The sequence below is a fragment of the Tetranychus urticae genome, chromosome 3, assembly GCF_039701765.1.
Source record: "Tetranychus urticae isolate SD_2017Ah chromosome 3, NJAU_TeUrti_SD_1.0, whole genome shotgun sequence".
Taxonomy (NCBI): Eukaryota; Metazoa; Arthropoda; class Arachnida; order Trombidiformes; family Tetranychidae; genus Tetranychus; species Tetranychus urticae.
The window spans coordinates 16,587,533-16,605,573 of record NC_142960.1 but is presented as its reverse complement, the minus strand read 5'-3'; the positions used below and the strand labels follow the sequence as shown (position 1 = coordinate 16,605,573).

General features: G+C 30.8%; 1 protein-coding gene and 1 long non-coding RNA gene across 3 annotated transcripts in view; one reads left to right on the top strand and one right to left on the bottom strand.

The window, feature by feature from the left end:
• Positions 1 to 17,502, top strand: part of LOC107363289 (potassium voltage-gated channel subfamily A member 1) — a 32,048-nt gene extending 14,546 nt beyond the window's left edge. The window contains exons 2-4 of the mRNA XM_015930497.3: positions 11,842 to 12,081; positions 13,013 to 13,550; positions 16,281 to 17,502. Of these exons, the coding sequence (XP_015785983.1) occupies positions 11,842 to 12,081; positions 13,013 to 13,550; positions 16,281 to 17,339 (1,837 nt within the window). The 3' untranslated portion in view covers positions 17,340 to 17,502. The remainder of the gene's footprint in view (positions 1 to 11,841; positions 12,082 to 13,012; positions 13,551 to 16,280) is intronic.
• On the bottom strand, positions 10,718 to 12,923 carry LOC107363290 (uncharacterized). Of its 2 annotated transcripts, XR_016200292.1 has the most exons (4): positions 12,708 to 12,923; positions 12,571 to 12,641; positions 11,623 to 12,091; positions 10,718 to 11,441 (listed from the first exon to the last, which is right to left on the bottom strand). It is a non-coding gene; the product is annotated as an uncharacterized LOC107363290 (long non-coding RNA). The 2 variants fall into 2 exon arrangements; XR_003082380.2 differs by lacking the exon at positions 10,718 to 11,441 and having other exon boundaries at positions 11,492 to 12,091; positions 12,708 to 12,907.
• Positions 17,503 to 18,041: the final 539 nt, after the last annotated feature.

Below are 18,041 nucleotides of genomic sequence, written 5' to 3'. Positions count from 1 at the left end.
TTGAATCCTAATATGTTTAGATGGAGAGAATACAATTTTAAAAGTTCGATGTCTAAACCATTATAAACTCGAATTGCAAATAGCGAAACATTGCAGATGAAGCCTCCATTTCCATGAGCTTTAGCACGTTTCGTTGCATTGCAAAGTCGTTATTTATTCTCGATTTAGTTCTGTAAACTAAAAAGACTTTTTCGTTCAATGAATTAACAAATACTAAGCTTTAGGTAAGAATTTATTTGATATAAATTTAGTCCAATTAAACTTATCGGTTTCGATTTATTTATTACACTTTCATAACCAAATATAAAGCTGAAAACAGTTTCGTTCAGCATTTTAACATGCAAGTGTGAATCTTCAAGATTGAAATGCATTCAAATGCAAAAGCAAAATTTACTTCTGCTAAAGTTATTCCCAACTCGAGTCTTTGCATTTCATTCACTAACATTTGCAGGATAAATGCAGAATAAGAACTCAAACTCGTTTCTCGCCAACTCGGTTATCTTTGCATCTGTTTCGAGCTAATCAATTTACATTTAGCTTTCTTGATTTATCGTTAACTTAGAGATTCCCTAACATTCACAGCTTCATTTGAAGTGCAAATCAACAGCGAAAAAAGAGTTTATTTCGATGAACTGGATTCTACTGAAGCCACCAAATCAATAAACGTGTTATCATGTCAACACAGAAACACCCTGTATTCTGATCCTTTACCTTGTTCATCTTCTTATCCTGATTGCAATTGATTTGCCTTAATGACACCTTTCACGTCTCCATCCAGCCTTTCCTATTATTGCTATCATTATCAATGAAGCAAAGTAAATAGTATTTACATTGAACAGAAACATCAAAAGTTGATTTAGAAGCAAAGATAAAGCAAAATGAACTTCTGATGATAACCTCTTTTCTGTTCATCACCATCACCACCATCATGATGATCATAAGGTGATATTATTTGAACATGCACATTGTGTAATTACATGCTGTCAATGTCGCCATTACAAGTAAACTTATAATTTGCATGAGCAAGAAATAAAGTCTAAATAAATATCAAACCATTACTTTGATGATCATGAAAAATTATTGAAAGAAAATGTTTTTATTCGTCATGAATCTGAACAAAAGAATTTCTTACTCCAACATCGTAACCATAATCATCATCAATGTTATCATGTTTAGTCCTTTATGAGTGCAAACGATTTGACAGTTTATTTTGAAAATTCAACCACAAAACTGTGATTCCATTGAAACTGTGCCTCACTTGACCTTCCTGTCCATTCAATTTGACCAGATTCACTTACTCCAAATCAGGTCAACTTGTTCGTATTAATCTTACACTTTTTTACCAGCAAAAAAAGTGATCGAAGTGTAAACATTGAAAAATCATGAAAAGAAGCTTTTCCTTCTTGCAAGGTTGACCAAAAGTTCTGATCATGTTTTCATCCTTTTCATTTCTTGAGTAACTTTTATCAACAAAAATCTGATGATCGTGAACGATCATATTATCATAAATAACAATGCATCACTTTTGATGAATCAAGCTCCAGTTACCATGGAAAATGAAATTGAATTTTGTTCCATCTGCCATTTTTGTTCGCCATTCCAACCTTCCAGAGTCTTGAATTTTTAAAGTCAATTTAGTTCTTTCAGGTTTCCTTTCCTTTCCTCATCCAACTGCAAATAACATTAAGAATCTGAATTTTCACAAGAAATTTGCTTCACTCAATCAACAGTTAACACGTTACCTTACAATTCATTACATATTCAAGTCCATCTTTAACTGATAAAGGGAGAAACTTATTTATCCTTTTCCATTCAATTCCATTCACTTCATGAGAAACTTTCACATTCAATTTTCCATTTTCATTCAACATTTCCTAAATTAGGTTATCAAAACGGTGGATAACTTTTCAAAGGATGGAAAACATTTTAATGATAATATGATAATAATAATTGTTCACAGAAAATTGGGCTCTCAATGATTCATTCAATTTCTTATTCCATGTTGTTATTAATATTATCATAATAAATGGAGTAAAGTAAATTGTGATAATTTGTTGATTCAAATTAATTCACTGTTTGTGGTGCAAAAATATTTCCTCTAATGGTAATGTTCAACACTGTTGTTGTGATGCCTTTTATTGTGATGGAAAAAGTTCTCATCGTTAAATGTAAAAGATCATTTAGGTTTACCATTATTCAGCTATTAATAATATTCTGTATCTGCATTCCCAGTTTAACCATGATTTACTTAATTGTTTTACAACATGTTACCGATTTCGATGCATTTCTTGTTCAACTATTTCAATGATCGAAAAGTGACCAAAATCTCATCAATTTCAGTCAAAGTCTGTTCATTCACCAAAGCTTCATTCAACTCTCATCTTTACTTAAATTTTCGTAGTAATTAATCAAACTGAACAAAGAGCATTCAAAAAGTGTTGCCTTTTCATTTTCACATTAATTATAAAACCAAAAGTTAGTCAATTTATGCATCAATCCGTGAATTTGGGTTCTGTGTAAGCAAAGAGTTCGGTTGCGTTTTGACGATTCATCTCGAGTGTTTTAATCTTATTTGTGCAACTGTCAACGTTACTTGTTACTTGTGTTGACTTGTTAACATTTAGTTTTCATATTCGAGTCAAATATTGGCTGAAAAATTGATTCAAAGGGTGCATAATTTGGTTATTTTGTGATTTACATGTATTAGTTGTCGAAAATTCTGGTGAAGCGTTTATTTTGATCTAAAGACTATGAATAGACTTCGATAGACGACAAGAATCTTTCGTTGGTGTCAAATAACTGGGTTTGTAACCAGGAATAGCTTTTTTAAATGCAATATTCAATGCCGGTTTCCATGAAATGTTGATTCGATTGCAATGCATTTCAAAAGTATGCAAGTAATTGTAATAGCAAATGTCAGTCATCAGGTCAATTGAAATGCTAACCTGGTTCATCATTTGGTTATTTTGCATTATTAATGGTACGAAATCGAAATGAATATAACTCTGATCTAAAGGTTAGTCGACAAAGCTGGTTGATGCTCTTTAAAAGTTTTGCAAAATGTTTAAGGCTCTGATTTGGCTTAACGACAGTTAACGCGTTCTTTCACATTCAGCTCCACTTCAGCAATCTTGAGTCTTATTAAGACTAAGCATATACTCTTAAAAGTCGACTATTATTCAGTGGTTAGTGAGAAAATGTAGAATGTAAAGCTCAACAGTTTAGTTTATTATTCAATAGCAATGAATGTAAAGTGTTAAAGACTGTTTCCGATCTAATATGCAGCATAAATGACTCCGATTTCATTTTCCATTAGGATTGGGATTTGCCTTGACTTCAAAGTCCTTTGGTAAGGTATTGTAGGTCAATTGCAATATGAGTATTGACCATAATAACAAATCAAAGACAGTGTTGAACTAGCAAAGTTTGCAAAGCAAAGTATCCAGTTAGTTTGATTGAACAGAGGAGTCTTTGTGTATAAACAGCATCAAATGTGCACAAATGAAGCCAAAAACAATGATTGCAACCACCAAAAATTAAAGCAATGAATTCGTTGATAGATCATGATTACCTAAATTATGAACAGCTTTTGCAGCCGAAGATTTGTTTCTGTGTACAACCCATGCAATGCTTCAAGTATTGAATAAATAATGCTAATCGGATCGCATTCTCCAGTCCATAAACCTGAAACTATCTTCTTAGAGACCAAAAACTAAGAACGTTCATTTTAATGACTGAAATGTTTAGTTTTATACGTAGTTTGATACAAGGCAAACTGGCATGACTTGTATTATAAAGTAATAGATGCAAAGTATTATAAGATGTATTGCAATACGATATTATTATTAGGCATAACTGACTTCAACACTTGGATTGCATTGGTCATTTGCTTTTGCTAAATAGATATTGTTCGTAATGCTGTATAATTTTTCATGTTTGCTTAGCATTGGATGGTATTTCATGAGACAAATGGCTAAACTGAACCATGAGTACGAGACACATTCGTCATTTTGATGTATTTTAGAACTGATTTCATGATTGAGTCTCCAATCACGTCTTTAACCTTTCATAATGAATCTTAAACAAGAAACGTAATTCATTTTTGAGCAAAAAATTTCAGTGTTTAATCAAGCAAACCTGTGAACATTGCATGAAATACCTTTGAAATGGAATACTTCATTTCCATCAACATTGAACATTCAACCTTTTTTTAATTTATATTCAATAAAAGGAAAAGGTTCAAGTATTTCAATATTAAAACAAATAAAATGTAAATGAATTGTTGTGCAACCAGTTAGATGAAATATGAAATGAAACTGAATCGAGATGGAAATATTGACTGTTTTCAAGTTACTTTCAGTTTATGGAAAGTGTTGCCATGGAAAGGTAACGATCCATGAGACCTTTGAAACTTTGAACTTGATTTGAAGGAGAAACTTATATATTCCAAGCTATAAGAAATTCTTAAGGTGTAAAGAAGAAGAAAATCTCTCAATTCTGATAGAGCATGAGGAGTGAAGGAATAAGCATGTTGATAGAATGTTGGTTAACAGAATGATATGAACAATACCATGAACATGTTATCATGTCTCTCTCTCTCTATTCTGGTTCAAGTTTTTTGTTATACTTTTCCTTATCATCAGCCTGATGATGAGAATCAAAGGGAATCAAATAAGAAGATGAACAAGAGAACAATTTTATCTTGAAAATTCTTAGAGCATTATCTGATCAATCTGATTCTGTTTTTCTTATCCTCTTCCTTGTATGGTAGCTTTAGCGTGACAACATGTTCATGGTGAAGATAGGAATGGTTCTGGATGATGATGAAAATATTGGTTGACATTCTTGGTAATGTTGAGAGGAAAAGAAGAGAAGAGAGAAAAAAAAGAATCGAAAAATTGTTGTTATTTCGTTGAGAACAATCAGTTTCGTTCAGATCAATAGTTTCCAATGTCTCATCATGATAATGATAACAATAATTCTTTTAACTTTGTTTCTTATTCAGATAAAAAGAGAAGGCAAAAAATGCATTTTATACCTTACAAGAGAATCGGATCATGATCATGACGAATGATAAAGATTATCATTATTCAATGTTATCATTGAGATCTGATTACATATCCGGATATGTCAGATTCACGGAAATTATTATCATCAAAATATTTTCCTTCATTCCATGGTAATGAGTTAATCTGTAAGGTAAAGGTTTCAAGTCAAACGAATGTTTGAAAATGATAAACGAAATGGAATCGAAATCAATTGTCGAATGTTTGAACTCTTTTCATATTATTGCTTGATTATCATCGAAATTCAGACGATTGTCAAAAGAGTTTCCATGATAATCATTTTGAATAGCGTGATCCAGTTGAGGAAACTGATTCTGGCACTTGATTCGCAGTGATTATTGTTAACTTTTGTTTCATAGTTGAACGTTTTTTCTTTGATTAATTATGCATCATTAAATAGTTAATGAAACAGAATCTGAATTTCCACGTAATTTTTGCATATTGTGTGTGTGTGTTTGAATGTGGAAGAGGAAAAGCAAAATGAATAGGAAAGCAAAAAAAAGCATTTCATATTTGATTCAACTAGAAGAGGAAACGGAAAAATAAAATCATGAAGATGAAGAAGAAGCAAGGAAAATATTGTGAGAAGCAGATGGAAAATATAATATGAAACATTTCGTTCCATATTTCATGTATGATAAAGGATATTGCTACTTGAAATGCTAATTCATCGAGAAATAAATTAATACCAACAATTTTGATAACCAAGAATAACATTCAACTCTGTCAATATATCAATAAAATTAAGTTACTGTAAAGTACCAGATAATGTCACCAAACGAACCATTGCACTCCCAATCCCTTTGATTCACGTTTTGCTCATTGAACAGTCACATTGTCTCTGGTACTTTAAAGTATCTTAACGCTGTATCGACCATATTTGTCGGCTATTAAACGTCTCAGTCCTTATCAAATGCATCAACTCCAAACATAGTTTTGAGCTTTTTACAAAGCTTATTGATTTTCGGTCAAAATAACCAGTTAAATGATGGACATCTAAACTGTCTTTAATTGATGAACACCTCATCAAAATTGAATATAAATCTGGAGTCTGGTTTGAAGATTAATGATGTTTTGGATCAATAATTTTAATCAATTCCTTGACACGATAATAATGCAAAATATCCTGATGACATCTTAGACATTGTGTCAATCAAGTATGTCAGTGAAGCCTTAAGTAAATCACTGGGAAAATGAATAACCATTGCTTTACATATGAAACCAATTAAAGGACAATTAATGATATATAAATCCAATGGCATATCAAATGTCGCCATTTTACTGTAAACTTTAAATTATCCAACAACAACTAAATCATTTCATGTTCAAATAAAACTCTTAATATCTTAATATTAGTTGATGAATGAAGCAAACAATGGAAGGTTAAAATTGAACAGAAAACATGAGAATCCTTGAGAAGTTCATTTTGAAATTTGAAACGATTTCTTTGCAAATATCAATTCATTTAATAATTCAATCAATAAAAGCCATTTTGTGCATTATAATAATAATGATAGTTTTGTGTGAAGTTAACAAAAAAAAGTAACGATAATAATGAGGATAATAAAGGTCACAGGGAAGTGAAGGAATAACATGAATAAGAAAAACTAATAACATGAAATAAGAATTGATGATGACAATGATGATGGAGAATGAATTCAAGTGACAAACCATGGCTTAAAGCTCAGGTTTAAAAATTCATGTTCAATGAATTCTAGAATTACTGTGATTATTATTCAGCAAAACATGAGATTCAGAGTTTCATGGAATGTGAAAGTCAAATGATCAGTTGAAGAGTGAAATTTTTGATGAACACAAAAAAAAGAGTCTAATTATGATTCCCATTTAATTGGGAAAAGTTAAACATTTGATATAAAAATGTTAATCAACATTTAAAGCTCTTTTTCATGGAAACTGTAAAATAACGATTCTTATTATTTGCTGTGCAAAAGCTTAACAAAAGGTTATATTTATGGTTCCTTATTTTTTTTCATCCTGATTCAATCATAAATAACGAGAAATATTATTATCATTTTTGAACTTTTATTGTTATTTTATTTTCTCTCCTTTAAATTGTTTCTTAGTTTTCGGGTTGAATGTGAAAAGTTTATTATTTTGGGTTAAACACAGTTTACTGTAACATACAAAGAGAAGCCAATTTATCAAGGAATTTCATTTTATTCATTTCACTTGATATAACATTTGTTTATTTGAAACATTTTTTTCTCTTCTCATTTACATTTGGTGATAACCTGAACTGTTGTTCAACTGTTGTTCATGTTCATTGTTATCATTAACGGTTCTCAATTGATGGGAACACCAAACTCATCATTACCAGTAAACAAGAGTGACAATAGCAGTTGAGTTGTAATAAAAATGGATTGGTGTTAATGTGTTAACAGTTAATATGTTTTTGTTTTGACCTTTTTTCACATTTTACTTGCAAGTAGTCAGGAAAGTCTAACAATCAAGTGTTATTATATTATTTTTATTATCGTTATTGATTGTATTCTGTTTACAATAAGTGTCAATGAGTGTGAAAAGCTGGTTTTCATTTGATATTATTAATAATCTTAAAGAATCTATTCATGTTGATCAGAGTTTTTCTTCTTTCTTCTTCTTCTGCTTCTTCTTTCCTCTTCTCATGTTCAATCTTTCATCTTGAGTTGAGGTTATCGTTGAGATGAATGAGCAACTCATGATGGTTGATGAAAAGGAGAGTTTGATTATCTGATCAATTGGATGAAGAAGGTGATGAAGGGAAGCTTGGTTGAAGGCATGAGAACAGGGGAATAAAGAGGAAAAGTAGGAATAAACTAATAAAAATGATTACTCAAATAATATCAACACAACTGCTTGGCTTATTGGCTAAAGTTCTGGTTAATCTTGTAAAGGCTTTAATGCGTTATGTTAAATTTCCTTGAAACAATCAACATTCATGGTTACAATTAATCTTATCCGATTAGATCGTCGAGCTTTCTGCCGAACAAGCAACTCAATTGAATGCTCTGTTTTCAACCCATTTGGGTAAATGTTTATCAACATTCAACATCAACATTCAACTTTACCAGTTGTTAGTTGATCAACTTGCTTGTAATGTTTATTAAAATTGAATCAACTTTTGCTGCAATTATAATGAAGAGTGGAAAATTTGAAAAGACAAATGTAATTAATTTAACAACAATTATTCTAGTTTTGCTTGGATTGTGATTTAAATTATGGTTAGGTGATGGAGTAAACAAGGAAAACCAGAAATGAACCAGATTCTGTGTTGTCCTCAAAATGTTAACCAGTCATTAACTCGACATTTACTCAGACTTTTACATTATTAACATTTTAATCACTCGCACTTTCTTTGATTATTATAATTATTTAGACAGTGATTTGAATGTTCAACTCCTCCCAACTGGTTTAACCATTTTTTGCCTAATTTTATTTTGATTGTCAACATCAAAGTTTCATTGTAAATGTCAATCCATTAAATTGTCAAATGGTCATAATAACAGGTCACTTGGTCGACAAAACAAATAGCCTGGACATGTCACAAGAGTTGGAATCAACAGTCACTCAGCACTGCTTTGAATTTCATTCAATGTCTTTGATTCAAATCGTGCAACATTAACAATTAAGTCTAAGTTGCATGCAATGGCTAATTGTTTCATTAAATGTTGTATCAAACTGGACTTTGATAACCTTTTGTCTTTGCAAATCAATTTGACTCATTTGCATTCATGAACCAGGAACAGTCGAGTAAAATGAGTTTGATGATAACAAAAAATCTTGATGAGTCGATGGACTCAATTGGAAAAGATATTTTCCATGTTTTTAACATGTGAAAGAATCTGAAAATACTTAAAACTTTGTTCTGAATCTTTTGAATCAAACAATTTCTGAGCTTCTTCAAAGGTTCAACAAAGGAAAATTTTCAATGACCAAAACTATCAAAGCTGAAAATTAATAAACTTGAAATGAGTGAAAAAGTAATATCAAGTGAAGAATCAGATTGATAAATGAAATTTTTTAGTCTCCCTTAAAACACTTGAATCTTTGAACTGTTAATTGTAAATATTTAATATTAAATTTGATATTGATCAATGAAACGTTTGACTTGAAACAATTGAAATTATCTCAACTTTTATTGTCAAGTTGTTTACTTTGGTAAATGTTATTAATAACATCTAATAGCATTGAGTTGTTGAGCTTTAATACAACTTGTCAGTGGATGTTGCAATTACAAGGTGAATTGGTTGAAAAGTTATCATGAAAATTACGGATGGAAAAGATGAAAAGAAGATGAAAAGAGAATGAAAAATATTTATCAAAATATGTTGATTTAAACGGCAAGCTTATTCATCAATCAAAGTGAAAAGTGTGTCGTTGAGCCTCTCTTGGGTATCCAATGAACCAGTTTCAGATGATATAAGATAAACATGCAAATTTCTCATCCTTTTCATCATCACTATTAACTGTTTGCTCATGAAAGAAGCAAAATTTTGCTCAACTTCAACTCACCTGTTATTCAGGTTGATATTGAAAGTCAAATTAGTCTGTGATTGAGGTAAAAGGAACCATTGAAAGGTTGAAATTAGCAGCAATATTACATGAATGGGGAAAATCTTGAGACTATTTGCTTGAACCAGTAAATCATTATTATTAATATAATGTTGGTTACATGAACAAAAACATGCATTTCACATTATCTGACTTCTTCTTTTTTTACCTTCAAACCCTAATTCAATGCTAATCTTAATCTTTCAGTTTAAATATTAGTTTAACATTAAAGTTAATCATTTATTGTGTATTTCACCTTAAATATAATGTAATTATGGTTTAGCTTTTCTTCCATAATCAACATCAACTTGAGTTTCAGTCATGATAACAATAATAACATGATAAGCAAGGATAAATAGTTGAAAATAGAGACTGAATAGCCATGCATTGTAATGGGTTATACTCTTGGCTACTGACAAAACCAAATGCTAAATGGATTGGAAAACTAATTGTCTTTGAATGTTTCCCTTTTTTTCATAATAATAATGATATGCTCTTGATTGATTGCTAATTGTTTTCAGGTTGAATGAGAAAGAATAAACAACCAAAAAGTAAACATTAACAATTTGTTCAACTGAAAACAGAAAAACAGGGAAATTCTGATGGGAAAGAGGTAACTTTGATATTTACAAAAATTCATTCAAAGCTGTTCTCGACTATTCTTTGCATTGCTTTATATTAATTTTCAAAATCGACAGCTTTGATGGACAACTTGAATCGATTTTCAATTTTTGCATTTCATTTTGCACTTAAATGTTCAGAAATCAAGTTCAAGGAAAATATCAAAATCGCTTCGCTTTAAAATATTGCAGAAGTCATGAGCGATTTGAAGCTTCGTAGCTTTAGTTTTGTTGGAAGATCAATTTTTTATGCTTTTGTTTCAAATCTGAAACATATTGCAACCTTTCGATTCTTAGTGTTGATAACGACAGATTTTTGCAGATGGATCATGATCGATATTCAGAATAAATGAATTTGAAAAGGGAAAATTGTCCAACTCTATTGGTAATACATCAAAGACAAAATGATTAACTCAATTTTTACCTCAAATGTAACCATAATTACTGGTAAAGTCAGGTCAGTGTATATACAATGAAAGATTTTGAATGCAACTACATTTATTAATAATATAAATATAAATGATCATTGAGACCAATGAGTATCAATATCAGTAAAACATACTCATCAGAAGCCTGAAAATGAAGATACAGAGATGACGATGATGAAAATGATGGTGGTGATGACTGTGATAAATAAATAGGTTACTTTTGCTTCTAGCAACATTGATCCTTGATTTTTGTGTCTTCTTTTTTTTCTGGCAACCATTTCTGTCCTTTTGTTTTCCTATTACTCTCTCCACTGACTTTATACATATATATTGATAATAGCAATGCTTCAAGGCTTCACTCACTCTTTCAGTTCAACTTCTTTCATGGTTTTATCCTCATAAATTTCATTTTACCTCCCAACAGTAACCCATTCTCACTCCCAGAATATCGATTATCTATTCTTGGTTATCTCTTTTACTTCTCTATCTTTCCTTTTTTCCAGTTACTCTCTTTCATCTTTACTTTATTTCAACTGCCATATTATTGTTACTAGTTAGTGAATTGTACAAACAATCAAATCAGTTGTGGAATGCATTAACATCTGATTCTCAATGAGAAGATTATTTTGGCCAACATTTTATCATAATCCTTTCATTTCATTTCATTAAATCCTTTTGCTTTTTTGCTTCCTTTTGCTTGAAAAATTTGAATTTTTCCTCATTTTGACTTTCCTTCTTTATGATGGCTTTTTTTACTATATTGATTGGAAGAGAAGCTAAAATAGAAATAAAAGAAAAAAAGAAATGAAAATTAAGTTGAACGAGATTCATCACTGAAATCAATTTCCTTTTATCATTTCCTCATGATCAAACCCAGAAACATTTGTGAGTAAAACATAATAAGAAATGGCAATTTATCACTACAATCAATTAAATCAATTAACAATTAACATTCACCGAAAGAAACAGAAAGAAAAAACAAATTCCACTTTGAGCTCGTGAAGACAAGAAACATTTGGGTTTAGTGAACACAAATCCAAAACCAGAATATGCACTTTGATTTGATTAACGGTATTAAGCAATGCACATATACACATTAAATCCTCTGTAATGGTCAAATGATTTATCCTCGATTGATTGTAATAATGATTTTTTTGCCTCCTTCTTTGATTCCAGAAATGTACCCAAAGTTAGTGGAAACAACGACCAACCCAATGAAAGGGTAAAAGCTCGTAGTGGATCTGAAACAGCTTTAGGTAATTTTAATCCATCTTATCGATTTGAACAATTAGAACACGACCATTCACTTTGCGAACGGGTGATTATTAATGTGAGTGGAACCAAATTTGAGACCCAATTAAGAACGTTAAATTTATTTCGAGATACTTTATTAGGAGATCCACTTCGTCGGCTTAGGTGAGTAAATCTAAATGAAAATGGTGAAAAAAAGAGAAGCAAAAATAAATCAAACAGAATAAACAATTATCTAAATTGTTTTGGAAACAATATTAGCTACCAGAGATCATAATGATTAAATGAAGTTGATTGAAGAAATGAAAGTTGAAAGTAATGCAGTTTCATAGCAAATCTAATAATTATTGATCAAATGAAAGGGTAACATTGAATTTTCAGTTAACAGCTTAACCAGAGTTACATTTGTTCAACCTTTCATTTAACCTATTGTATCATAATTATCCTAACGGTTAAATTGTTTCTACCATAATTATCATTATATTTGATAATAATTGCATTGTCTTGTAACCATTAGAAATCCAAAAATATATATTATCAACTTTCATCTAAAAACGGATCAATTGTTTAGCCCATTTAAGTATCGATTTTGAGAGGATATTTTCTTAAAAATGGAAATTACGGTTTAACCAGAATTGGCCAGAATTTTCAAACCTGCTATCGATCAGAAAAATTAAATTTAAAAATCATCTGTAATGATAAAAACCCATTAAAAGCTGTAAAACCTAAAATAATTGAAACAAAAGAAAAATATTAGAGTTGATCACTTCTTTTCTGGTTCAGTTACCCACATTTTTGAATCTGGTCAGCCACATAAACTCCTAAAATTCACCAGTTAAGCTATAAATGTTGAATTAATGATACTTAATGATAAATCACTAAAACAAGAAAGAGACACAATTAAATAATTAACACTTAAACATAAATTAGTAAAACCAAAAGAGTAATTAGTAAGACATTGACTAAAAAAGAGCGCAAAAAAACGGTGAAACATATGCAATTGAAAGAGCGCGCGATTTACGAAAATGAAAAGCAAATGTTGAATTGAATTAATAACAATTGTTCTTTTAATTTTTCTTGTCATCTTTCACTTTAGATATTTTGATCCAAATCGAAATGAATATTTTTTCGATCGATGTAGAATAGCCTTTGAAGGTATATTATATTATTATCAAAGTTGTGGTCGCTTAAGAAGGCCGGGAAATGTACCTTTGGACATTTTCGTGGAAGAGGTTAAATTTTATGAACTGGGTGAAGAAGCTCTTGAAAAGTTGAAAGCTGATGAAGGTTTTGCTGCCGATAAAGAGGATCGTCCACTGCCAAAAAACGAGATTCATCGTAAATTATGGTTACTCTTTGAGCACCCTGAAAGCTCTCAAGCTGCCCGAATTGTGGCGATAACTTCAGTCCTTGTTATCATTGTATCAATAGTAATCTTTTGTCTGGAAACTTTGCCTCAATATAAACATTACAAAATTTTTACCACTTTGGACAATAAAACTCGGGTTATGGAAGATGATGTCCCATCAACCGATAATCCTTTCTTTATCGTTGAAAGTTTATGCATTGTATGGTTCCTTTTGGAGTTTTCAATTCGTCTTTTTGCTTGTCCATCAAAAATCGAGTTTATTAAGGTAACAACACACACAAATCTAATCCTCATTTAACCAAATAACCTTTAATCTTGCTGCAACATTTTACGTCCCTTAATCTCGTTTAATCCTTGAAATCGGTTAAAATTTTAATCTTCTGTTTCATTCATGTTTATCTTGAAAATAAGAGGATTAAACTGTTTTGTTTTTCAACCTGAAATTTTAATGGAGTTGCAATGTTTTTCAAAAATTTTACCTTTTTGTTGAAATGGCTTCAGGTCAATTTGATGAAAGACTCAATTGAAAGGTAAACAGAAAATGTTAATTTCCTGTTAATTGAACTCTTAATTGAAATGGAAAATAGAAAACCTGAAATTCTTACAAGATTTTCATTTTTCAACATCAAATCTGTTCTCAATGTTGAGCTTACAGTCTAGTGAAATGAGTGAAAGATTAGAAAATGAAATTTCCAATTTTGAGTCAAACATTTTATCAATCAAAACAAGTGCTTTCTGAACAATCTTGTCATGCATGAAGAAGGTTTGGAGTTTGGAAAAGAAAGAATTCAAAGTTATCTTTTTTTCGACAGAATTTTTGTTCATTTTCTAATTTATTGTACTTCTGATGTTTGGTTCATGTTTTCACAAAAATCAAAGAAATGAAATTTTTGTTTATTAAAAGATTTACATTGAGCTTTCAGGAAATGACGAATTCCTTTGGAAATTCATTTTTATGCTGATTTTTAATGTTTCACCGAAAGACAAACATTCTGTTCTAGAATTACCTGTTTCTAATTTTGGTGAAGATATTTTAATGTTGAAAGAACTGAACTGAATACAAATGATTATCGATTTGGGTTTTCCAATAAGTTAATTTATTTCAAATGAAATGTGAGAAAAGCATATTCAGCTGATTAGCAGGGAAAAAAGATTTGATAGATTCACACAAAGCATGGAATCAGTTTTATGTTTTGTTAAGATCAAGTTTCATTGATATTACATGACCATTGGTTATCTGACAATAGCTTATGGAATGTTTGAAATCAGTTTCAAATTTTGCTGAAACACATCTTCAACCTTTTGCCTGGAATTAATTTGAATGTCAATCATTTGAAAGGCTTAATCGAGTTGATTACCCACTCTAAACCTTTTGAATGGTTAAACAACTGATTTTTGATCTGCATTTCAACCTGTTCCATGGTAATTCAACATTATTAATAGCTGTGTAATAATAATGATAAATGATGAGTTTGTTTTACGAGGAAAAGCGCCGAACAGAAGAAGATGTCAAACCATTTTCTTGGGCTTCTTTACGTTTCATCAACACTTGAAAGATGAGTTTATTTAAAATGCTAAGTTTTCCCTTCATATTATATTATTATTTTACATTTGACAAAAGATGATGAAAAATGATAAAGACAAGATGAAGGAGTGAAATAGGGTGAACCATGAAATTTGAAATTGTGAGGGGAAAGAGATGAATGTTGAAGGGAAAGTTGAAGATGGCGAAGGAAAAGCTAAAGGTTGAGTTAAGGTGAGTTGATGTTTGAAGAGTTTTCAGCCTCAGATGATTCAGTTGAAATTGGTGAATTGAATGGTCAACAGAATAACAATAACATGAGATAAATCAATTGAATAGAAGAAAATGGAAGAAGAAATGAGAAAAAGAAATGAACTCAAAAGGATATTTGATTATTTCCATCTTCTTTTTGCATCTCGTCAGGTAGTCAGTTTTCATCTTGGTCTTCCTTTACATCTTCATTTTCATCTTCATCTTCCCTTTTCCTCTTCTTGTTTACTTAAGGTAAAAGGTAAGACAGATAAATACAGTAGATTCAGTTGGATTGACATGGAACTGACATTCTGATTTTATGGATCAATTGTTGAAAGGTTGACGGTCTTTTCAGGGTAAAACTTTGATCAAATTGTTTGAGTTGGTCTTTTTTTTCTTGTTCTTGCTTCATGATTAGGTTGATGATATTAATAGAGATGCGAATTTAGAATGATAACAATGATGATAATGGTGATGATAGGGAAAGACAACAAATTGCAGGGAAAAAAGAGGAACCAAATTGTCAAGACAAAGATTCATTTCCTATTTCAAAGTATCTCTTTGAAAACAAGTGATGAAGATGAAATCTGTTTGGAGGTTGATCGAGAAGAAGGAATAACAGAATAACAATAATATTTCTTATTCCTATTTCATGTCAGTTAAGTTGGTTGAAGATAATTTCATCTCATGTCGTATCATATTGAGTTGAAAATGAAATATCAAACAAATCAAGTAAGCAATATCAAAGGTTATACACAAATTGAATGAACAGAAAACTGGAAACAAAAATGAAAATAATTCAATGGGAACAAATGTTTCATTTGGTATGGATATTAGCTGGAGAGTAAAGGTTGATAAATCAAACCTTTTAATAGTCGATTTCTTGAAATCCTCAGAATAGCAAATAATAGATAGTAAAACAAGATTAAAAATGGGTTAATTTCTGGTACTTTACATTTAAAAATCGCTGTAAATCTAACCTAAAATTTTAACCAGTAGCAAAATTGAATACCAATCCTAATATCTTATATCTTTTGATATCGATACGCAAAGGGTAATAATTAACGGTTTTGTTGTTTTTATTTTTTTTTCATTGTTTTGGCTGATAATTGTTTCAATGTTTACTCATGGATTGGTCTTTTGGTTGGTCCTTCGTCCATTTATCACCACTCTCTTCATCATGGTCCAATCTTCAACTCGTCTTGGTTTTATTGTCCTCAGGATATTATGAATGCAATTGATTTTATGGCTATTGTACCTTTCTTTATTACATTAGGAACCGTTTTTGCTGTTAAAGATGATCCTGCCAAGGTATTTCATGAGAAACAAAATCAAGGAGCTTCACTGGCCATCCTTAGGGTTATCCGTTTGGTTCGAGTCTTCCGTATATTTAAATTATCCCGTCACTCCAAAGGCCTACAGATCCTTGGTATGACTCTGAAAGCCTCTCTCCGGGAATTAGCCTTACTCATGTTTTTCCTACTTATTGGTGTAATACTTTTCTCCTCGGCGGTTTATTATGCTGAAGCTGGCTCTGAAAGGTCTTACTTTAAATCCATTCCTGATGCTTTCTGGTGGGCTGTGGTCACTATGACCACTGTCGGCTATGGTGATATGGTTCCACATGAATTTTGGGGTAAAATGGTTGGCTCTCTTTGTGCTATTGCTGGTGTACTTACCCTGTCTCTTCCCGTGCCTGTGATAGTCTCAAATTTTAATTATTTTTACCATCGTGAGATGGATTCATCTAATTTACAATCAACTAATACTAATCATACCCTTAGTTGTCCCTTTTTACCAGCCATCGTAGGTCAAGACAGACTCGGGCGAACATCTTCCATTGACTCATCAATATCATCCTCGACAACAACCTCTTTTCACCAACAATCACATCATCACCACTACCAACAATCAACTCAAGTACATTCTGTTAACCACTCACATCATTACCAATCACAACCACAGCAACAACAACAAAAACATTCGAGTCAACATCATAAAAACTCCCAACAACCTTTATCCCCTCAACAATCAATTAAATATATTGATCATCGAAGTGATTCAAATAATTCTTTAAAATCGTCTAGGATTAATGATGAAATTGGTTTACCATCATCAGTATCTAATTGCTCACTACACAATAACACATCACCTTCATCTGCTACAGCAAATCTACAACAACAATCTCAATCATCTAATCATCATCATCAAGGCGCTGCTCGTTCAAATGAGAGCAACACTGTATCACGAAGCTGCCTAAAAGTAAACAATTGTAATTAGTTTAATTTGATATTATTAATTATTAATTATTAATCATTGATTATTGATTATTATGGTTATTATAATTATTATTATTAAAATTGTTATTTATTCATTTTGAGTGCAATATATACTAATAATAACCAATTAGATAAAAATAATAAAAATGAATCCTGATATAAAACCATTTTGCTGGACAATTCCTTATTCATTTAATATACACAAATAGATTGTAACATAATGTTAAACCAACAACGAAATTAAGTTTATTTCAAGTGTTAATTTTATTAAATTCAAGATGTCGTTCAACTGTCAAATTTAACTAATAAGGCTCAATGAGTTTGAATAGCGTAAATTAACACTTGACTGGTTGATGGTTGATTAATCAATTGAGTTTTAATTTGATTTTGTTGTCATTTATTTCTCTTTCACTTTGTTAAATAAGTGAGAACACCGATAATCCAACATTGAAACTACTCAATGTAAAGAGTAAATCTGAGTAGATGTACTCAAGTGTGCTGCTTTGAAGCATGATCTGTCTTGTTCCAAGACAAACTACAACAGAATTGCAAAATTTGATGTTTCAAAAATAGTGAATTTTAATGATCAATGAAAAATGAAAAATGAAAGCCTCAAATTGTTTAACAATTAAAATCATCGAGACTGAAAAACAGACTATTAGAGTTTAGAAAAAATGGGTTAAATCATGAGTGATTCGGAATT